The sequence below is a fragment of the Sciurus carolinensis genome, chromosome 17, assembly GCF_902686445.1.
Source record: "Sciurus carolinensis chromosome 17, mSciCar1.2, whole genome shotgun sequence".
NCBI classification, from domain to species: domain Eukaryota; kingdom Metazoa; phylum Chordata; class Mammalia; order Rodentia; family Sciuridae; genus Sciurus; species Sciurus carolinensis.
The window spans coordinates 1030844-1053939 of NC_062229.1; the positions used below are offsets into that span (position 1 = coordinate 1030844).

The 23096-nt window shown below is 54.8% G+C and overlaps 1 protein-coding gene across 1 annotated transcript in view; it reads right to left on the bottom strand.

Annotated features, from left to right (window-relative positions):
- The window catches only part of Ap3d1 (adaptor related protein complex 3 subunit delta 1), a 37288-nt gene extending 19771 nt beyond the window's left edge, over positions 1-17517 (bottom strand). Inside the window, exons 1-6 of the mRNA XM_047530175.1 lie at positions 17179-17517; positions 6920-7015; positions 6096-6176; positions 4720-4800; positions 2530-2637; positions 1218-1347 (exon numbers count right to left, since the gene is read on the bottom strand). Of these exons, the coding sequence (XP_047386131.1) occupies positions 1218-1347; positions 2530-2637; positions 4720-4800; positions 6096-6176; positions 6920-7015; positions 17179-17274 (592 nt within the window). The 5' untranslated portion in view covers positions 17275-17517. The remainder of the gene's footprint in view (positions 1-1217; positions 1348-2529; positions 2638-4719; positions 4801-6095; positions 6177-6919; positions 7016-17178) is intronic.
- Between the last annotated feature and the right edge of the window lie 5579 nt (positions 17518-23096).

The following is a 23096-nucleotide window of genomic DNA, read 5'->3' on the forward strand; positions in this document are numbered from 1 at the left end:
TTCTGAGGGTCCACAACTCCCACCAAGTTAGAACCCGGAGTGTGGCCCTGGTTCTGCACCTGCCCTGGTGACAGGGACAGGAGCAGAGGTGCTCTGGAACAGGAGTAGGACCCCTGGGCCCCATGGTACAGTGTCCAGTGGGGGTGACCGAGGGCCTCCCACTTCACCACACGGCATGCACTCAGGACACGTGACGCACCCTCCGGCCTCATTGCCATGGAGGACGGGAGGGCACTGGGCTCTCCTGACCAGCCACCATCCTGGAGGATGGTGGGCTCAGGCTCAGGCTGACCGCTCTGCCCGCACAGGCTGAGGTGTCTACCTGGACCTGCACCCTGTGCCCAGAGCTGGGTATTCTCTCCTGAATCCAGGTCTGACTTCGCCTGGCACAGGCCCACACCCACCTGCACCCAGTGCCACAAGATGTAGCCCGATGTGGAAACAAGCTGACCTCCACAGTGGCCTTGCATGTTTCCTGGGCCCCACTCTGAATACAGGCTCCTCTCCCTCCTGCCTGCAGGGTTCAGTCACCCGTGATGGTCCCCAGTTCTGGGCCTGCTCCAGGTTCCCCAGTGAGGTCCCTCCAGCCCTCTGCCTGGGACAGCATCCCCAATGACAGTTCGCTGAGGGACGCCCTGCCTGCTGACCACACCCCGCAGGGACCACGTGGACATGCCCGTGATGCCCTTGCAGCCTCCGGCCTCCAGGCTCACACCACATGCCCTGGTCTCCCAGCCAGATGCCCTTGGAGGCCCCTGGGTGATGCCTTGGACGCAACAGAGGCCCTGGCCAGGGGTCGCCCACCCCAGCCCTCCACACCCCTGACCTCCAAGCGTGGCTTCTGGGGATACAGATACCCCAAAGACCTATGGGGAACCTCACTGCCTCCGTCTCTCACTCCAAGCATTGAGGAGTTCTCCATCATAGGGTGCTGAATGACAGTCCAAAACCGTGCCCTCAGTGGCTGTACTACTCCAACGCTGGCACGCTAAACAAGGCCACGTGGCTGGAGGTGGTGCCCGTGCAGGACACCCCGAGCTCAGCCACACTCGCCAACATCTATCAGGCCAGGCTGAGCCTCAGCCTGTCTACCATGTCCTGTGGCCGGCACAACACAGGGGACTTCTGGTGGGGTACCCACCCAGCAAACCCATATAACACGCCCTCGCACATCCCCAGGGATCTGGCTGAGCACGTGCAGGCTCCACGCTACCCACCAGGGTCAGGGTCCTCCAGCTTCTCCTTCAGTCGTGGGAAGGCGGGGCGCAGCGACTCAGGGTACTTGAGGAAGACCTTGTACATGATCAACACCGCCTTCTTCCGGATGTAGGGCTTGGTGTGTGACATCTGCAGGAAGAGTGCCCGGGTCCGCGTGGGCTCCCCACGCTGCTCACCCACCAGCCTGCCCTGGCCTTGCCCTACCTGTTGCCACCTCAAGCCCTTCCCCGGTCTCCTGTCCCTCGCCTGCCCACATCTCACCTCTTCGCCCTGCCCTTCTCCTGCAAACCCACCCTTCCTTAGCACCTCACCTGCCACAGTCTCCCGTCCACCCCCTCAGCCCCTCAGCCCCTCAGGAGGTTCCCCAGCACTCCAGCCTCAAGGAGCCACCTGTCTGGAAAGGCCTGGTGGGTGATGTTTCCGACCCTGTGGGCTCGATGGCCTCCGTCATGACTGAGGCTCTGCCCTCGCATGCCGAGGCTGCCATGGACAGGAGAGCAACACAGGCTCACCCAGGTGTGACCAGAAGCTGGCTTGATTCAGCTTCTTTTCCTTGTTGTTGAGGTGAGTCTCACTGATGCCCAGGCAGGCCTCACGTGACCCTCCTGCCCTAGCTGCCCATGTAGCTGGGATTGTAGGCACAGCCCAGTGTGCTGGCCAGTCAATCATTATTTTAAAACCTGGATTACAACAGGTAGATCTGGCCCTGGGGCTGCAGCGTATAGATTCTGACCTGGAAGCATGGTAGCTGTAACAAGCTCCAAGACCACCAGCCCACACCCACATGTCCTGTGCCAAAGGCCGAGCACACATGACCTTTAGCAGGTGGGAGAGCAGCACCTGTACACACCCTGATGGGGACAAGGAAGGAGAGCAGGCCCCAGTGTGACCTGTACACAGTGGGCGGAGGACCCCGGGGCCTCGCCTTCAGGACTGACTTGGTGCCATGAGAAGTCACATGTGCACAGCACCAGGTGGAGGGAGACGGCACCTCAGGCTGGCTGGGCCCTGAGCACAGCCCCACCGCCCGCAGCTCAGTAAGAGAAGAAGCGTCTCCATCAGGCCTGACACACTGGGGCTCCCACTTCCTCCTGCCAGCAGGATTGTTTCCAAGATGAACTCGGAAATGCAGGGACTCAAGTGACCCCAGAGCACGTCTCTCCAGAGTGACAGAAGCTGAGCTCCCATCTCCTCCAGTCACCTCACCTGTCTCCATGCACCCAAGCTTTCTGGGTGGGACCCTTAAACCCAGGTTCCAGGCACACAAACACAGGGAAGATGCAGAGCTGCTGGGTAGGCCGGCCAACTCACCAGTGTCATGATGTCATTTGCCAGGTCTCTGGCAAGATCTGAGGTGACAAAACAGGATAGGCCAGTCAGCGCAACTCCAGTGTCATACTGGCTGGGGCTGCTCAGGTCCTGCGAGGGGAGAGGAGTCGCTTAGCCTGCCAGGTGCAGACCTGGCCCTGCTGCCCCCGCCACCAGGGCTCTGGAGCAGAATCCGCAGGAGGTACCTCAAGCCATATCACTCCCACAACAAGAGCCCAGCAGCCCTGCCCCCACAACAGCCAGGAACAAGTCCTCTAGCCTCCTGGAAGCTCTGGCCCAAGGCTACACTCATCTTCCAGGTGAACAAGGAAAGGCACAGGAGACCAGGGCAGCCAGCAGCTGCTCCCAGCTCCCCAGGCCCCACTCTATCAAGTGCACAGCTCCTCCATCCAGGAAGCTCTGGATACCACAGGCTTGCCCCTGGGCTGCATCTGCTGAAGGGGCTCCACAGCTCTAGCCTGCACACACCAGGGGGTGAGCCAAGAGCCGCCCTTCCACGGCAAGAACAGAAAAATGTGGCTTAGGGGCACTTCACCGGACCCAGGGTTGAAATGGCTTCAGCAGCACTGGCACAGCCAAAAGCCCGTCTTGCAGAACAGCCTCACTCAGCAAAGAGCCACAGAGAAGTCCCAGGAGGTGAGGGACCTTCTGCAAGGGAGGCTGGACAAGAGCGCACCCAGGGATCACTAAGCTGCCAGTTCTGGCCCCAGAGCAGCACCACTCCTGGCCCCCTGCCTGTGGTCCCAGGAGCTGCGCCAGGCTCACTACAGCAGCAGGGGAGCCAGGTGCAGGGCAGCTCCGTGCTGGAGCTGGCCTCACAGGCGGGGCACCGGCCCAAGCCTTGGAGCCACGTAAAAATACGTTAAAAAAAAAAAGGTATCGTGTCCACCTACAACTAAAAATACTTTAAGGAAAAAGGAGACAGAACACAACATAGTAGGGGAGGCGACCCCAGGAGTTCTGTCTCCTTTCTTCTCACTTCAATAAATCCTACCCAGGAAGTGTTCCATGGTAACCACGGAAGCCACTGCATCTGAGTCAGGACAGCAGTGGGGACCACAGGCATGCCCCAGACCTTCTTGTGCCAGAGCCAGTCGTGTGCTCCGTTAGAAAGCAAGACTGGAGGTGTCCCCGCACTGCAGGCCCGACCCACAGCCTCCGTATGGAGGCAGGCAGGGGCATGCTCAAGTGGACAGAGTCCACCACCCTCTCTCTGCATCCTGCCCCTTCCCTTATGGCAACCCAATCCTCTTTCTTGCAGAAAACCCCACTTGCCCAGGCCCCCATGTGGGCACCTGACCCTCAGGCTCCACAGGTCACACCAAGTAGCTTTGCCATTATCCATGGTGAGAGCTGGCCTCCCCAGCACCCTGAGCACCCCACACTTGCCCTATGGACCAGGGCACCTGCAGGGGTGACAACTCCTGCAGGGTCCAGGCATTGTCCTAGTCATCAGTGAGCATGGGTCTATGGCCAGAGCCCACGAAGAGGGTGGGCCGCCAAGGGGCTCACACCTGCACCAGGGCAGGGAGGAGGGTCTCTTCTTCGGTCTCAAGACCATCCCAAAAAGATAAGAACTCTATACACACCTCACAAAACCTCAGAGAATCAAGGGGAGCCTGGCATGGTGGACACGCCTGTCAGCCCACCAACTCAGGAGGCTGGGACAGGGTAATTGGACAACTGCAAGATCAAGGCCAGCCTCAGAAACTTAGCGAGACCTTTGACCCTCCCTCCAAATAGAAAACAAAAGGGCTAGGGGTGTAGCTCAGTGCTAGAGGTTCATCCCCAGCACCATCAAAAAAAAAACCAGGGGCTAGGGAGATAGCTCAGTCGGTAGAGTGCTTGCCTTGCAAGCACAAGGCCCTGGGTTCGATCCCCAGCACCCAAAAAAAAAAAAAAAAAAAAAACCAAACATGAGAGAAGGTACCCACAGGCAGGGGCCATAGGAGGGGAAGCAGAAAGGGGAGGTGCCACGAGGCCAGCCTCCAAGTGGACCCCAGAAGTCACCAGAGCTCACCTCAAGAGCTAAGCAGAGGAAATGACAAGGGGTGTTCCACCTTGCTCCACAAACGCCAGGGCTTCAGAGGCCATGCCTGCTTGCTGGAGACGCCACGGGCTCAGAGTCACACAGGAGACGGGAGGGCCAGTGTGGCTGGGGTAGGTACCTACCTTGCGTATCTGGTTTGTTGTCAGCATGATGACGTCTGTGCCTTCATGAAAACACTGGGAAGCAGCAAGGTAGCCGATTCGCTGTGGAGGCAAGCGTGAGACTCTGGATGCTGGGGGCCGTGGCAGGCACACTAGACCAGGCCAGGCCTCCACACAGCTCGAGGAGCCTCCCAGACAGAGGGAGCACCTGGTCTTAACACAGCGTTCCCTATGGGCTGCCCACACCCTGCCAACACTCTGAGCTCCACGGACTTGCTGAGTCCGAAACCCCTCTAGGGGACGAGGCACGGAGCACTGGGTGTGGGTTTGGTGATGACCCAGACTGCTCAGACCAGGCTGCAGAGGATGGCCAGGGTCACACTCACGAATGCACAGACTGCTTTCATGCCCACTGGCATGGGCAACCACGCCAGTTTTGACAAACATGGTATTTCATTCCTCCATCAACAGTTATCAGTGGTGAGGGAAATTCGTGGCTCAGTGAGGGCGCTGGCTCAGCATGTGTGAAGTCCCGTGTTCCATCCCCAGGACCACAAGAAATATCAATCGATAAATTGGCCCTGGTGTGGTGGCACACACCTGTGATCCCAGCAACTTGGAGGACCAAGGCAGAAGGATCAGAAGTTCAAGACCAGCCTGGGAACTTAGTGAGACCCTGTCCTCAAAATAAAATTTTTTTCTAAGGATTATAAATTTAGCTGTAGTCTAAACTACATACTCAGTTCAGTCCTACAAAACCAACATTTTGTTAAAATTACTTAAAATTAAAAGAAAGACTTTACATAGATGGTATTAACGCGAGAACTCATAGGGTGGCGTCTGCGTGGAGAAAACCTGTGGAACTGGGACAGGTCATTAGTTGTTTTGTTATTTTGGTCATTTTTTTTTTTTCTTTTTTTGTAATGTTTCCTTCAATCCATTAAGTCCCAAGTTTTCAACTCTGCAAACATAAAAAACACTCGAGTATTATTTCAAAGTGACCCCAAATGGTAAATGTACTACTCCATTTAAGTTTTCATAGGTGTTCCATATCTGGACAATGGGACAAGATGGATTAATCAATACCCAGCTGTAGAAAGTGGGTTTGTTGTTGTTTTGTACACTGGGATGGACCCAGGGCCTCACTCATGCTTAGCAAGGGCTCCACCCTGAGCTGCGTCTCATCCCTGATGATTTTCTTAAAACAAGGAAACCCTCCAGGACCCAGCTCACCACTGGGGCACAGCATGAGGCCAGGGTCTGGGACGGGGGACACTGCACCACCTGCCTGTGCCAGTCCCACATCTGGACCACACGCCATCCCAGCGTAGTCAGGCCCCTGGCACAGAAGGGGCACTGGAGGATGTTGGAGTGGGGAGATGCCCACCCCCACTCACCTTGAACGTGAACTTGGAGGCGCTCATCACTTCAATGATGTTGAAGGCAGCCCAGCTGATGTCGTACCCTAACATTTGCAACTGTTAAGAAGGAGGCACGGGCATTTTTTACTCACAAGCCAAAGAGGAGACCAAGAGAGTAGCCTTAACGGAAACGCGAGCCCCAGTCAGTCTCAACCGCCAGCTTCACCCAGCACACACCCTAGGGCTGCTGCACCTTCCTGACACTTAGAATCCACAGGGACAGGTTAACAGCAACTCCGCAAGGCCAAAAACGTCTGCAGCTGAAACATGGTGTTTACTTCAGCTGCTGGAAACTCCAACCCAAGGTGCATTGGCTCCCGGCAACAACAGGGGCCTACCAAGTGCCCTCACTGGGGATTGCTGTGACAAGCCCCCTCCCCATCTCAGAGGAGGAATGGGGCAGGAGGATGGGCACCTGTCCCTAGCTAACACAGCGAGCAGCAACTGCAGCCAGGAAAGGAGCCTGGCCGGTTCAGAGCCTGGGTTCCACCCACTGAGCCTTGACCATCTTAGAGGGCAGGGGGCTCCTTCTAGGTCAGCATGACGCCCGTGCCCAGCCTGCCCAGCCCACACCAGCTGTGTGAGCATCACAGCCTGACCTGGAGTTAGCACCGTGTGGCAGTGAATGTGACAGGCAGATGGATGGACACACACCGGGCACACGCACACGCACACGCTCACGCTCACACGCGCACGGGAAGATGAAGGTGGACAGGTGTGCAAGAGACAGGAAAACTGGCAGGGTGGAGGCTGCAGCAAGGACGGGGCCCCAGGCCCACAGCACTCAGGCAGACACTTACATACGTCAGCTTGCAGACCGCGTTGGCCTTCACCGCGATGTTGTCCTGCTTCAGCTCTTGCTTGATTTCATCAATGCACTGAGAGATGTATTTTGCCTAAAATGGAAAAAGAGAAACAGCCTAAGTTACAATCGTCTACCTGAAACAGTCAACGAAAACCACTCTGGGAAGAAGCCAGACGCAAAAAGGCCACAGCATGTTGACCTCATTGACAGGAAACACCCAGAACAGGCAAGTCCAGGGAGGACAAGGACACCACGGGGCTGGGGAGGGGAGGGAGGGAACTGCTCACAAGGACGGGTTTCTTTCATGCTTGGCGATGGGGTGATGGAATGCTCTGGTGGTCACGTGATATTCCCACACGTGTGGATATGCTGGATGTGTCCACTCCCCAGTGGACAGTGGGGCATCGTGGCCTTCTGCGTCTGGTTGTGATGACGCAGACTACTGTGTCACCCAGTGGTAACGTGTCCCCTGCCTCTGGCTTTCAGCCCTCTCTGCCAGCTCTGCACATCCCCACACTCAAGAGTGCTTAGCCCAGCAGCGCGAGGTGCGAGGGCCAGCTTGCCAGACAGGTGTGCTCCTCTGGGTGTGGCGCAGTCCCGAGAACCTGAAGGTCCCCAGGAGGGGAGCAGAGGTCACCACAGGTCCTGGGTCAATCTGATGATCGACGTGCAGGGTGCCACGTCTGGCCCTCCCGGCAAGCTCCACAGGGCACAAGGACCCCACGCCCTGCTCGGTTCTGTCTAATGACGAGATCAATAGCTGGAACCACTGGAACCCTGTCCTGCCAACCCAGATGGCAGGGCTCAACGCTCCACCCACCACACCACCCCAAGACCTGCTGCTCCCGCTGGGGCCAGGCCCATGTGGACAGGACAATGGCTCTGGTACAAGTCCCTGTGCGGCTGACCTCAGCCCCTCCAGGGGCTGCTCTGTGGAGGCAGCCTCGGCAGACCCAGCAGCCTGTCCTGCCACCACAGGACACCGCCCTGACCCCACCCAAGACCCTTGCACAGGCAGACGGGGAAAAGGGCCACTGGTTCAGGGCCATCTCTGTGGAGGAATGTTCTGAATATTCTATCATCCAGACTTAGGACAAGGAATGAGTGTCACTCTACACACACTTCAACAAGCTTCACACGACCAGATCCCACGGGCTCCTGGGCTCCTTGCTTGCTGTGTGGACACCCCTTTGTTGCATCTCAAAGGACCAGAACAGTTAATGACCTGGATGGAACCAAGACAAATGTGGGAGCCAGAAGCATGGGAGCCTCAACTGGCTGGAGGGAACATCGAATGGAGCTGCCGCAGAAGCAGTGGCACATACCCGCAGCCCAGGGGCTGGGGAGGCTGGGACGGGAGGAGCGCAGTTCAAGGCCAGCCTCAGAAATTTAGCAAGAGCCTAAAGCAACTTAGCAAGGCACTGTATCAAAATAAAACTTAAAAAAGAAAACCTAGGGCTGGGGATGTGGCTCAGTGGTTAAGCACCCCTGGGTTCAATCCCTGGTACCAAAAAGAAAAAAAGGTGCAGCTGGTGCAGACATCAGTAGTGACCCTCTGGCCAGCAACTCCGACCCCAGGGTCCACCTGAGCACTGCAGACGGGGGTTCCAGCAAACACCAGCTCACTAAGGTTCTCAGCCACTCGCTCCCTCACCCTGCAGGAGGGCCTAACAAAGTCCACCCCCAATAACACTTTCACAACACCCAGAAAACTCAGGAACACTCACAACAGGAACAGAAAAGCCACCTGCCCTCATGGAAAAAGGCAGCCAAGGAGCAGCAGTTGGCTGCAAGACAGGTGCTGGGGCAAGCAGGGGTCAGTTCAGCAGCCAGGCTCCTGAGGAGCAAAGCACAGCTCGCTGGGCTCAGGGAAAGCCAGGGAACTCAGCAGAGAAGGGAGCAATAGGAAGTCGTCAAAAAGATCCCAGAACTTCAAGATTCCGAAATAAAAAGCACTGGATGGGCAAGGGTGCAGCTCAGCGGCAGGGCGTGAAGCTGGAAGGTGAGGCGCTGGGTGCCACCCTGCACCACAAACACAAAATGCCCACTACAGAGCTCAAAAGGCTGGAATCAGTCACATGGAGTTGAGTCTGGACTGTGGCAGAGGGGCACGGGGAGCTGAACCAAGGGCACTTTGACTGGGCCACACCCAGGTTTGTTTTTTTTTTAAATTTTGAAACAGGACCTAAGTAGCTGAGGCTAACCTCGAACTTGTGATCCTCCTGCCTCAGCCTTACAAGTGGCCTGTGCACTGCGTACAACATATAGAAGGATCTGAGCATCCTTGGATTTTTGGTATCCTGGGAGTCCCAAAATCAAGCCAAGGATACCAAGGGATGACCCTGTGTTAACAATACAAACTAGCTAGGTGTGGTGGTGCACACCTATGATGCCAGTGGCTTGGGAGACTGAGGAAAGATCTCAAGTTCAATCCTGGCTTCAGCAACCTAGCGAGGCTCTGACTCAACAAACAAAGGTCTGAGGATGTAGCTCACTGTTACACACCCCTGGGTTCAATCCCCAGTACGAGTAAACCCCGTGAATTAGAAATATTTTGAGGTGTAAAGTATAAATGGCTACACATTGACACAAAAAAGCAAATCAAGATGCAACCTGATGTAATTCCTCTCACTCCATGCCATGCCCATTTCTCCACATGCCAATGAACACTGCTATGCTATGGTTCCTCTGGTTAGCTGCGGGAAATTGACTTGGAATACAGGATGCACACTCCTTTCCACAGGAACTCCTCGAGGTTATGGGAAAACAGGCTGCTTCAAACCTAGCTGCGTGGCTGAATTCCCTGGGGAGTTTTTCTTAAAAACTTAGACTCTTGCTGCTTACAGGTGGTGCATACCTGTCATCCCAGGGTCTCAGGAGGCTGAGGCAGGAGGATTGCAAATTCAAAGCCAGCCTCAGAAATTTAGTGAAGCCCCCAAGCAACTCAGCAAGATCCTATCTCAAAATAAAAAATTAAAAAGGGCTAGAGAAGTAGCTCAATGGTAAAATATCAATCCCTGCTACCAAAAAAACAAATAAACTTCAGGTTCTTGGTTCTCCCTAGATGAATTAAATCCAGGCAGATTTCTGGGATAAAGACAAAGAATCTGTATTTTCCCAAATGTTGGCAGAGGGGCTTCAGGATCATTTTGATCTGTCTCTGTCCCTCTTTCTCTTTCTTTCCATAAAAAATAAGTTAGTAAATAAGTAAACAAGTAAACAGACTGCTGCTGGACACCACCTCTCAGCATGTGTGGCTCATGTAAGCAGCTCTGGGGACAAGATGACAAGACGGAAAGGTGCCACCTGGATGGTTATTTCTTGAGGCTGGGAAGGTACTGTCCTGCCTGGGTCCACTGCAGGCCTAGGCCAAGCACTGGGGTCTTCAGCCCTGGTTGGGGCTTGGCTGGCGACCAAGGGGAGCAATGAGGAGGCCTCAATGACAGCTCAGTACGGAGTGGCTGCACCACAGGCAACTGAGAGGTCACCTTGGTCTCCCTGACCCTCTATCTGCCTTCCTCAACTCTCACCCACAGGAACAATCTGGTCACAGAGCTCCAGAGCAGGTTCTCCTTGGGGCACTCCATCCCCAGGGAATACTGGCCACGTCGGTGGACAGAGGTGGTTGCCATGGTGGGGGCTGCTCTGGGCCTATGGGCAGGAGGTGCTGCTTAGCACTGTGCAGTGCCCAGGACGCCCACCGTGGAGAAGGAGCCACAGTCATGAGAGGAGACCCTGACTTAGGGTGGTGACTGATGTTCCTTACAGAAAAGGGAGAAAGCTCAGCCGGCTGGTGGCACATGCCTGTCATTCCAGCAATTCAGGAGGCTAAGGCAGAAGGATCATGAGTTCTAGGCCAGGCTCAGCAACTTACTGAGGCCCCATCTCATAACGAGGAAAATAAAATGGCAAGGGGTACAGCTCAAGTGATAGAGCACCCCAGTACCAGTCCAAAAAAAGAAACTCAACTCAAATATGGCATTTTTATTCTTCTCAGATGTGAAAATGAATCTTAAAAATAGCAGCCAGGGCCAGAGTTGTCGCTCAGTGGTGGAGCACTTGCCTAGCACATGAGGTACTGGATTCAATTCTAAGCACCACATATAAATAAGTAAATAAATAAATGTTCATTGGTAACTAAAAAAAAAAAAACCACCAGCAGTCAGCATATACCCAGTACTTGCCCAAGTCAGACCAGCAGAGGGCTTCTGGTCAGGTCCCCACAGTGGTACCGTCACGAGTACCCACAGCTACACCCCCTGGGAGCCTGGGACTGGGACATAGGAAGGACATTCTCCAGCTGGAGGCATAAGAGCATCAGCTTCCCCTCCCACTAGTCCCAGTTCACGCCACCCTCAAAATATTCTACATACATGCGCACTGAATTTTCCCCATTTCTAGGCCTCACGTACTAGGCAAGTGCCATCAGTGAACCAGAGGGCTCAGCCCAACCAGCAGTTCCTACTCCTGGTGAGAAAGAGGTGCCCAGCAACCAGGCCAGAGCGGGCACAGAGGAGCTGGAGAGTTCAGCTGCGAGCAACTGGGACCCAAGCAGGGTTTTGAGGGTAAGTAGAGGGCAGAGAGAGGCCAGCCCTGACAAATGCCCCAAATGGACACAGCATGAACAGAAAAGATGCTACAGGCTCAGCAAGAGAGCCAAGGAAGCAGGGTAGGGCTTTGCTCGTCTTTCAAAGGGCCAGGAAAGAGGAGGGCAGAGGGATAGGGAAGCCGACCAGGCACTCCAAGAGTGGGGTGCCCCAGGCTCCTGGGGGATGCAGGTGACAGCTAGGTAGACAGGTCCAGAGCACCCAGCTCTGAACAGGAGCTGAGGTGAGGCAGCCAGGTCAGAGGGGGGAGGGGAAGCACATGCAGGGATAGGATACCACTAACCAGAGGAGAAAGGGGACACCTCACCAGAGGACCACGGGAGGAGGGACGTGCTGAGTGTCGGCTGGAGCTCCCCACAGCAGCCCTGGCCACACGCAGTTTAGAGAGCTGCAATGTGGGGGGTAGACCTGACAGGTGAGGATCGGACCTGCGGGTCCCTCAGCCTCAGCACCAAACATAGCCAGCTTCTGGAAGACATCAGGGGTGATGCAGGGCATGCTGGTCAGGTCCAACGCATTCTTGCATTAACCACGCCTGCTGCTTTTGTCTGTCTTCCTGCCATGCCCGGGTTCGACCCAGCCTGAGCACCAGGCAAGCACCCACCACTGAGCTGCACCCAGCCATTTCTTTTTTTAAAAAGGTGGCTACTAGAAAACTCAAAACTGCTCACGTGGCTAGCACTACTTCTATAGGGCAGCACTGTTTGTAGGCAGTGGGGACACCCGGTCCCTAGAGCAGCCAAGGTCAGCTGGGACCAGCACCAGCACATACACTCCCGTTCCCTTGGCTTCTGGCCTGGGAGCTCCTGCATCCCCACAGTTGGCCTCCCGGGGGTGCAGCAATCCCCCTTGTCTTGACCGTGGCTCCTGAATTCTGCCAATGCCTCCAGTCAGGGATGTCTTCCACGCTGTGTGCACCTCAGGGAGTCAGGGTGAAAACTCCTTCCAGAGGGTTACTGTGGACAGGAGCTGCTCTAACATGCTTCAGGGGTGACTCAGGACGAGCCGCAGAGAAGACCGGAGGAGGAGAGCCAGGTGAGCGACCCAGGTCCTAGCCTGCACTTCTGGGTCTCGGGGAAGAAAGTCTTGGGTCCCCAGGAGCACCTAGCTAGAGAGGCCCCAGTGTGGCCCAGAGAGGACACCATAGAGAAACTCAGGAAGACCCTAAGTTCCAGCAGGGCAGGGCTCACAGTGGGCTGCCCGAGAAAGCACAGGGTAAGAGGGGCTGGCAGGGGAGCACCTAGGGCTCTGGAGAGATGAATGGGGCACTGCAGGGGCACGTGGCATCTGGAGGGGAACATGCCAAAGGCTGGCATTTGTGACAAGTCACTTCAAACACGATCACTAAAAAAGTAGACCCACCCTCTCACCGTGCGCAGGCCACAGGGACGTGGAGGAGCTTGCTGCGCTAGATCCAGGTGTGGCAGGGCTGGGCCTGCCGAAGCCCCAGGGAGAGCCTGCACACCCTCCCCAGCTCCACAGCCAGCAGCACTGCATCTTCCAGGCTCTCTGTCTCCGGCCCTCCTGCCTCCTCATGAGGACCCTGGGGTGACACTGGGCCCTGATGACCAGGGTGACCCCAGCTCAGGGTCCTTCACTGATCCTATCTGCAGTCCTTTTGTATCCAAAGGCAATGTACCCGCAGGTCTCAGGATTAGCATGAGGCTACCTCTGGGGACTAGTATTCAACTGACCACAGTCAGGTCACCCAAGTGACCCAGGGCAGAGGGAGACCAATACTGTGGGGGTATGGCTTCCAAGGCTGCAGCACAAAAGCCAGGAGACAGGGAAGGGACCCTGCCTCCACGCTAAACAGGCAGCCTGAATGCCTGGGCCTCCGGGACAGAAGCACTGCCTGGAGGGCACGGGCACCACGAAGGGCCCAGTGGGCGAGCAAGGCCAGTCCCAGCCCAGGGCCTGAACAACGGGCAGCGCCTGCCCCAGGAGCAGGGTGGGGAAAGTAGGCACAAACTCAGGGAGGTTCCATTCTCAGTGTGAGCAAGGAAGCTGGACAAAGCAGACACCAAGAGGGCTGAGAGGGCTGATGGGAGGAAGCACAGGAAAGTGAGGGGCAGAGAGCAAAGGAAGCAGCCTGGCAGACACGCAGGTCCAGGCAACACTGGGCTATACCTGTGGAAGCAGGTGGGTATCCCCAACCCTGGTGACAGTCACTGGGAGCCCACTGGGGAGTAGGGCTGGTGGATGTGCCAAGCAAAGCTCAATCTAGGGCCCCCAACAACAGCTGACCCCAAGACAGGACTGCACATGCCTGAATTTTGTTGGGACAACTCCCCTGAGGGACTGGACAAAAGAATCCTACAGGGCTGCCCCTGTGATCACTGGGAAGTCCAGCAAGGCTAAGGTGTCCTGTGTTCCCAAAGGCCTGCCCTGGGCTTGCTCTGTACTCAGCTGCTGGCTGGAGCAGCCATGGGCAGCCTGGACTCCGGCACATCAGGCGCAGACAATCCAGACTCAACCACGCTCCCACCGGGGTGGAGGCCTAGGAGATGCACCTGGGGTGCACCCAGAGGTGCGAGAGAAGAGACAACACCAGTCAGGAAGACACTGGAAGCCTGCAGGAGCCAGGAACAAGGCAATGGAGCAACAAGCACTACACCGAGGCACACACCACGCTGACCACCCCGGCCCACCAGCCTGCAGACTGCACCCAGAGCAAATGGCACTGCCGGAACCCACTAAGTGGCCCACCAGAGGGAGACTGTCCTGGAGACAGGTCTGCATACACACCACGGAAGCTGCAGGGGAGCAGAAGGCTGGCCCTGAGGGAGAGGCAAACTTGCCCCCAACGCCCCAACTCTGCCAAAGCACAGGGCTGCCTGAGGGCTGAGGATACTGCACATCAGTCTTAGGTAAAACCTACCATCAAAAGGAAACTTTGGAGAAAACTACACTGTTATGGGAAAGCACAAGGTCGGAAGTCTTCGCTCAGGAGCAGTGGTGACAGGAAAGAACTAGGAAGCACAGTCTACGAAGAAGCCATTTTTAAAGGGGAACAGTCACTGCAGCTGCCCAGGGCACCTGTCAGCCCTGGAGGAAAGCCCTCGAGACCAGGAGGATGGTCTTCTGAGGAACCAGGAGCCCAGGCTCCATGGGTCCTGCCTGGAGAGACCAACGTGTCCATCAGTCAATGGGGGTGGAGGGCACACAGAAACCTGAGACTCTGAGAAGGTCCCACCCAGCCGGGCCCTGCACTTTTAAAAGCACCTCCAGCCAGGCAGGGTGGCACACACCTGTAATCCCAGCACCTCAGGCAGAGCAGGAGGATCGCAAGTTCTAAACCAGCCTCAGCAACTTAGCAAGGCCCTAAGCAACTCAGTGAGATCCTGTCTCTAAATAAAATATAAAAAGGGCCAAGAGGACTGGGGTTGTAGCTCAGTGGTTGAGTGCTTGCCCTGGGTTTGATCCCCAGCACCACATAAAAAAGTAAATAAATAAATAAAATAAAGGTATTGTGTCCATCTACAATTAAAAAATATTAAAAAAAAAAAAGGGCTGGGGGTGTGGCTCAGTGGTTGAGTGCCCCTGTGTTCAATCCCAAATAAACAGATAGATAAAAGCACTTTCCTCTATCAATGTCCCATTTGATGAGGACCTGCCTGTGGAAAAGGCACTATCGGTTCCTGCCAATTCCAAATGAAGAAACAAGGCTCCACACTGAGGGTACAGCTCAGTGGTAGAGTATGTGCTTTGCATGTGTAAGACCGTGGGACTGACCCACAACATGCGGCAGTTGAAGGCTACCTGGGAAGGAAAGCACACCTCCCTCAAAAATAGGCCCCATCCTGGTGCAGTGGTCCACATCTGTAATCCTAGTTACTCCAGAGGCTGAGCCAAAAGGAGTGCAAGTCTAAGACCAGCCTGAGCCCTGTGTCAAACTGTAATCCTTAAACTGGGGAAGCTGGGGCAGGAGGGTCACCAAGTCTTAGGCCAGGCTTAGCAATTTAGTAAGGCCCTCGGCTACTTACCAAGACCCTATCTTAAAATAAAAAATAAAAAGGGCTGAGGATGTACCTTAGTGGTAAAGCACTCCTGGGTTCAATCTCCAGCACCAAAAAACAAACAAGCAAATCAAAAAGACCAGCCTGGACAACACAGCAATACTCCATTTCAAAAAAAAAAATAAAACAACATCCAAACAGTGGCACACACCTGTCATCTCAACTACACATGAGGCTGAGGCAAAAGGATGGCAAGTCTGAGACCAGCCTGGTCAACTTAGAGAGGCCCTGTCTAAAAGAAATAAACAGGGCTGAGGTGTAGTTCAGCAGCAGAGCACCACTCCCCTAATTAGTGGGTGGTCCATCCTCAGGGCTGCCAAACAGGCTGTCCAGGAAGACCCACAGAATAGGATGGAGGAACGGGAGCCAAGAGAGCCTACCAGGGCAGAGAAAGCCACCAGAGGGTGCAAACACACTCTGACTTTGGACAGTCACACTCAGTACCTAAGCTGTAAGTCAATCAGCTACTCCTTCCACTCAAGCGGAAACTGAGGATGGTACACAAGTTGGTAACACAGTAACCAAGCAGCCAGAGTGCTGGAGGATGCACAGCAAAGAGCAGCCAGAGAGGAGGGACAGGGTGCAGATGAAGGAAGGAACCAACCTCCTTGCCCAGGAGGTCACAAGCGTCTGGAACAGGGCAGCAACGTGGCAAGACTCAGGTTCCCCAGCCAGGAACTGGACTGAGGGTGTCTGGAGCAAGTTCCTAACTTCCTGCTCCTTCTGGTGTGGGTCACAGCAAGCGGGACCAATTCATGTCTGGCACAGGGGCTTGCAGGGCCTAAGCGTAGGGTCTGGGCATCCGTCAAGGAAGCCAGTCCCTTGGTGGCCACTAAATGTTCCTGTTCTTCCTTAATCTAGGTCACAGGTTGGGGTAAGGGAGGGGAGGGAAGGAAATGATGCCCACAGTTAAAATTTCACTTCTGGGAGACCATTTCACTTCTGGGAGACTTCTGAGTGGCACATTGCCACCCCCTGGTTTTTGGTTCCTGTTTGAAGCTGGCTTCCCCACACTAGGATTTCCTTACGGGAGCTGAGGCGGCACCAGGGACAGCCCTAGGAGCTTGGGTCCAAAGGCAAGGCCCTGACACCTGGCAGGTTCCCAGCCTGGCCCCAGGGAGCACCCCCGACACAGTTTCCCAAACAGGAGTTTCTCCAGGGGCACACCCGGATCTCCTGCCTCCGGCTCCCAAGGAGGGTCGCCAGGAGAATCGGGTTCCTGGTTCCTGGTCCAGACCAGGAACCCAAAACTTCCACCTGTGATAGGGAACCCTCAGGTGTGAGGGCCACGGCTCAGGCACCCACTAGGTCTCTTAGGGCAATCACTCGTGGGAGGGGAAGACCAGAATCCCTCCGAGAGAGTGAACCGAGCTCCGGGAGGGAGGCCACCAGCGGCAGGGCCCGGGGCGCCGCCTCTTGAACGATGCTTCCCCCAGGTGCTCGCGAGACTGCTGCTTAGGGGTACACTGAGGCTGGACGGGGGAGAGGACGTGCTGCCCCTAGGCAGGCGGGGCCGGAGCCCGGAGCGCGGCCTCGGGGACCGGCTGGAGGGTGAGCAGGCCCGGCGGGCAGGGCGGGCAGAGCCGGGCGGTGACCAGGTCGGGCAGCCCCGCTCCGCGCCGGCTCACCTCGTCCTCCTTGTGGTTGCGGATGCCGCGGACCAGGTCCTGCAGGTTCTTGTCGAACATGCGGTCGATGCTGCCCTTGACCATCTTGAGGGCCATCGCGGCGGCCCGCGGGCTCTGGCCCCCGAAGGTCCGCGGCCCGGCGCCGTGCGGAGGCCCGGGAACCGCGCCTGCCGCCCGCGGAGCACTGCGCTGCCGGCCGCCGCGGCGGAGCAGGCGTCCAGGCCAGGGTGGCGGCGGGGTCCGGGAACAGGGACCGCGGCGGCGACACCCTGGCCGAAGGCCCGCGCTCCTAAGCCCAGCCGCTGGCAAATGGCGGACAAGATGGCGGCAGGTCAGCTGACGGCGGCCGCTGGGTCCCAACCGGGCAGTCTGAGGAAGCCCCGCCTCCCTGAGGCCACACCTCTTCGCCTCCGTTTCCCTGACGACCACAGTCCGCCCAATCACCATACGAACACCGCGCTTTTCGGCCGCTTCGTCCCGCCCCTTCAGTCTCAGACTCTGCCCTCTCATTGGTCGATGTCCTACGTAATTCCACTCACTTCCCCGTTCAGCGTCTAACCACGCCCCTGAAGGAGGGCCCGCCCAGTCCCGCCCCTCGACTAAGTGACAGCTATGGGCGTGGTCTAAGGTGGGCGGGGCCTGAGTGGGCCGGGAGCCCACGTGGAGTTCACCCAAGTAGTTCCTGGATAAGAACTTAAGCACCGCCTTTTCCGAATCTAAAAGTTGACGCTGCCTAAGAACCTCCAAATTCCATGCGGTGAACCAATCCTGTGTCCCCTGTAGCCTCACAAAATCCTGTAGTAAGGACAGGACTGGGACTAACGTGCCCACAGGAAGAAACTGAGGCCAGAGCTGCAGCTCCAACGCAAGTAACTCCTTCAGTACACATCCATCGAGGGCCCATAGTGTGCCCGGCATAGGAGGGGGCACTGGACGCAACAGGAAATGAGATACACGGAGTGGCGCCCTGAGGGAATACCCCATTAGGAAAGGAGAGGAGCAAGCCACCAACTCGGATAATTCAGATGCAACATAAATATGACTGACATATGGAGAATACAGTGAAGCCAAAGAGCAGAGCAAAACAAAAACCTCATGGTTGGGCTGCTGCTCAAAGGCAGAGCACCTGCTTAGTGTGCGGGACACCTGGGTTCAATCACAGCTACACTAAAAATAAATCGAAAACTATCAGAATGGATTTTTAAAAGTCTGTTTCAACTACATGCTAGCCACTTTGGTACATGTCTTCTGTTCTTTTCTTTTCTTTTTTTTGGTGGTACTGGGGATTGAACCCAGCCAGACCTTGTGCATGAAAAGCAAGCACTCTTCCAACTGAGCTATACCCCCGGCCCCACCACTTTGAATATAAAGACAAGTCGGGCATAGTGGAGTATGCCTGTAGTCCCAGCTGCTCCAGAGGCTGAGGCAGGAAGAAGATGGCTTAAACCCCAGAGATTGAGGCCAGACTGGGCAACATAACAAGACTCTTTCTCTTTAAAAAACACTTAAGCCAGCCAGGCGTGGTGGCACACACCTGTAATCCCAGCAACTGGAGAGGTTGAGGCAGGAGTATCATGATTTGGAGGCCAACCTCAGCAATAGCAAGGCCCTAAACAACTTAGTGAGACCCTACCTCAAAATAAAACATAAAAAGAGCTTGAAATGTGGCTCAGTGGTTAAATGCCCCAGGGTTCAATCCTCGGTACCCTTCCCCATTCCCCCACAAAAAAGAAAACAAAGGAAACCAGTATGGTGGCGCATGCCTGTAACCCAGCGACTCAGGAGGAGGGTTTGAAGTTCCAGACCAGCCTGGTCAGCTTACCGAGATGCTGTCTCAAATAAAACAATAGTTATGGGGTTCAATGATGGCGCACCCCTCAGTCCAGTACCACCAAAAAACACAGAAATCGCATGCCCTTATCTCTATGTGAGGCTTAAAATGCTCTGTGTTTTTTTTTTTTTTTTTTTTTGCGGTGCTGGGGATCGAACTCAGGGCCTTGTGCTTGCAAGGTAAGCACTCTACCAGCTGAGCTATCTCCCCAGCCCTTCTGTGTTTTTCTTGTTATCATCTTTTGCAGTCCTGGGGATATGCCAGGCAGGAACTCTAGCATGGAGCTACATCCCCAGCATTTTTGTTTTTTTCGGGGTGTTATGGGGCACAACTTAAGAACAGACCAATCACACTGAGAAGTCCAAATTTGAGAGTCTTTATTAAGCTGGCCGGCTGACTGTCTCACACAATGCCCCAAAAAAATGGCTATTGGGAGAACAGCCCCGACCACAGGGTTGTAGGGGTTCTTATATCAAAAATCACATTAATCACAAGTGTCTATTGCTATGATTCAAAATTACACATTAACATCATGAGATCATCGACAGAGGGGGAAGTGGGTCAAAATGACCCTTACCTAGGTACAAACTAAAGAATGGTTGCTAACATCCACACAGTCACTGTTCACATGGTACATTGTTTAGGAGCAATAGGAGTCAAAAGAGAGCAATGTTTCTTTACATAGGAATTATCATTCTGTATTGTTAAACATGTCACACCAAGTAACTGATGATGGGCACAGAGACAGGGTGTTCCCATGGGAGAAGCTTATTTCCTACATAACATAGAGTCTCAGAGCAAAATGGTCTGTTTAGTCATTTCCCTTAGAGTCTGGCTATAACATTCTCATGGAGCCAGATCTGTCAGCCCATCACAGCCTCCAACTTGGGATCCTCCTGCCACAGCCTCCCAAGTTGCTGGGCACATAGGCATGTGCCATTGCATTCAGCTCTGATTTTCTGTTTTTAATGACAATACTATCCTTTTCTTAGTTGCTTATCAGTGTACATTATTCCCAGTATTTTCCCCTCACACTGCCGCTCCATGATACAGGTGTAAGAGCCAAAGGGTGAAGCACATTCTCAGCAGGAGGAGAGAGAAGGCCAAGAGGTGATGAGCTGAGCGTCATACAGACTTGAGTCCTTTCCTCAGATGTGGAGAGGGAGAGCCAAGAGGGAGCGCCAAGAGGGAGCTGGGGTCTGGGGAGATAGCTCAGTCGGTAGAGTGCTTGCCTTGCAAGCACAAGGCCCTGGGTTTGATCCCCAGCACCGCAAAAAAAAAAAAAAAAGAGTGAGCCTGGGAGAGTGACAGGGACGTGCCTGGAGCCTGCTCAGCAGAGCTCTTTGCAAGCAGAGCTTCTACTCCTCCCCACCTGAGCCCCAGCGGCAGCCAGAGGGTCTCATTCCTCCTCTATTTCGACCCTGCAGGGGCCTGAGAATGCAGCGGTGAACGGGAGCCCAGGTGGGCGAACGGCACCTGTTATTTCCCAACTCTGAGGTCTAAAGAGGCACTGTCCAGGCCAGATGTGGCAGCACCCGCCTCTCATCCCAGCAACTCAGGAGGCTGAGCAGGAAAGTAAGTCTGGGCTGGATCAGACAATCACATGACCTTGTCTCAAGTTAAATTGAAAGGTCTGGGGTGCATCTCCATGGTAGAGCACTTGCCTGGCTTGCATGAAGCCCCAGTTCTGCAGTAAATAGGTAAATAGGAAAGTCCCGCTGTACTCTCTGCTCCCTCCCCTGTTGGACTCTTCTCCATGTTTTCGACTAATTATTTTGTTTATTTTTGGTGTTCACCACTTCCTCCTACCAGAGCACAAGTGCTGAAAGGGCAGCTTCGTCTCTTTGTCTGTTATAGGAACAGGGCTTAAGGAATACTTCAGTCCAGGAAGTCTGAATAAGAATTTCCAGCTGGGCGTGGTGGCCACACCTATCATCCCAGCAGCTGGGGAGGCTGAGCCAGGAGGATGGCACGTTCAAAGTCAGCCTTAGCAAAATCGAGGCACTAAGCAACTCAGTGAGACCCTGTCTCTAAATAAAATACAAAATAGGGCTGGGGATGTGGCTCAGTGGTCGAGTGCCCCTGAGGTCAATCCCTAGTGCCAAAAAAAAAAAAAAAAAGAAAAAAAGAAAAATTAATTCCCAAAGAGCTGATTCCTACATATCCTGGAGCCAGTGGCTGCCTGCAACCCTCATGGTCGTCAGTAGAGGGCAGCGACAGCCAGGCTCGCATAGAGGCAGCTCTCTGGATGATCTTGGCCTGGGAGAAACTTGGAGGAGGTGAGTGAATCTGTTAACAACCTCAGCTCTGCCCTGAGTCAGCTCCTTCACGCACAAATGACCCATCCCTTATCCACCCACCAGGCCTTCCACTCATCCCTCGCCCACCCACCTGATAGCAGCACAGGGATTATCTCCTGAATGCCAGTTTTGGCAAGGAGCTGAGCTGAAACCCAGTCCCAGCCAGGAGAAATTTGGGGAAAGTACTCCAGACTGATGTCAGGACAAAGTGAAGGGACAGAACGAGCTCACATGAGGAGGAACAGAGAGGCTGGCAGGGCGGCAAGAGTGGAGGAAGTGAGCTTGACGGCTCAGGAGGGGCCAGGTGGATCACTTGGCAGGCATTCCTTGAGTGTCCACGGCATGCCCCCATGAGTTCTAGTTTGAAACTTGTGACAAACTGGCGAAGATCATTTCCATTTGCTCTTGACCCACGCTCAGAGAAATGAAGTCCATGAACCAAACCCCCAGCTCCCAGGTTCGAAACTACATCTTAAACTTTTCCACTCCTCCAACTCTGTCACCAAGAACAGCTTCTCCCATCTGCACTGGGCTTCACAGCTCTGAAGTCCTGGGAGGGTGATGACAAGGACAGTGGTGTATTCGTCTGCACAGCTGTAAGTAGTGCTGCGTGACAAACACGCTGCCTCAAAGCGTGGGCCCTTCATCATTGTCTGCTCTCCTCAGCAGACCAGCCTGACGCGGATGCTGTTCCTGGCTCCAGTTTTGGATTGTCCCCAGCCTGTTGCAGGGAGAGGAAGTTGATAATCATTCAACAGCTGCTCTTGGGATGGGACTGCTTACTCCTAAACGTCACCAGTGTCTGTGGTGTGAACACGCCCATGTGTAAGAACCCAGAACCACTCCAGACACAGGAACTCACATAAGAGCATTTACTAAGCAGAGGCAGAGTGTCTCCCTGCAGGGTAAGAGAGAAAATGAGAGGAAAAGAGAGAGAGGAGAGAGAGAGAGAGAGAGAGAGAGAGAGAGAGAGAGAGATCGCCCAAGAGAGTGAAATGAAGGAGAGAGCAGGACAGCGAGAAGGAGAGAGCAGGACAGTGAGGAGGAGAGAGAGAGAAAATGGCAGGGGAGCTAGTCTTAAGCAGTGGAATTCCGCGGGCTAACAGGACCAATAACGGAGAAGGATGCTTGCAAGCTGACCGATGAACCAATAGCTAGCTAGGATGTTCACGGACTGACAAGAAGTTGGGAGGCGGGGAAATGACTGCAGCGTAAAGGGCAGGGGAGCAGCTTTATATTATATTACCATGGAGGCTCATTTCAACCCGTTGTTGAGGCCTCAGCACACCTGGAGCTGGAGAAAGGGGTCTATTTAGACACCTTTGTGTATTTACTCCACCAAAAGCACATGGTAGATAGGGGCCCAGCTCAGGGTCAGAGCATGATCTTAGCACATGTGCGTCCCAGGTTCCATCTCCAGGACCAAAAACAAAAACAAAATAACAACAACAACAAAAAACAAAACCAGAGGGGTGCAGTGGTGCACGCCTGTAATCACAGCAGCTCGGGAGGCTGAGGCAGGAGGATCACGAGTTCAAAGACAGCCTCAGTGAAAATGAGGTGCTAAGCAACTCAGTGAGAGCCTGTCTCTAAATAAAATTCAAAATAGGGCTGGGGGTGTGGCTCAGTGGTTGAGCTCTTGCCTAGCACATGTGAGGCACTAGGTTTGATCCTTGGCACCACATAAAAATAAATAAATACGATAAAGGTATTGTGTCCATCTACAACAACAAAAAATAGCTGGACATGGTGGCCATGCCTGTAATCCCAGCAACTTGGGAGGCTGA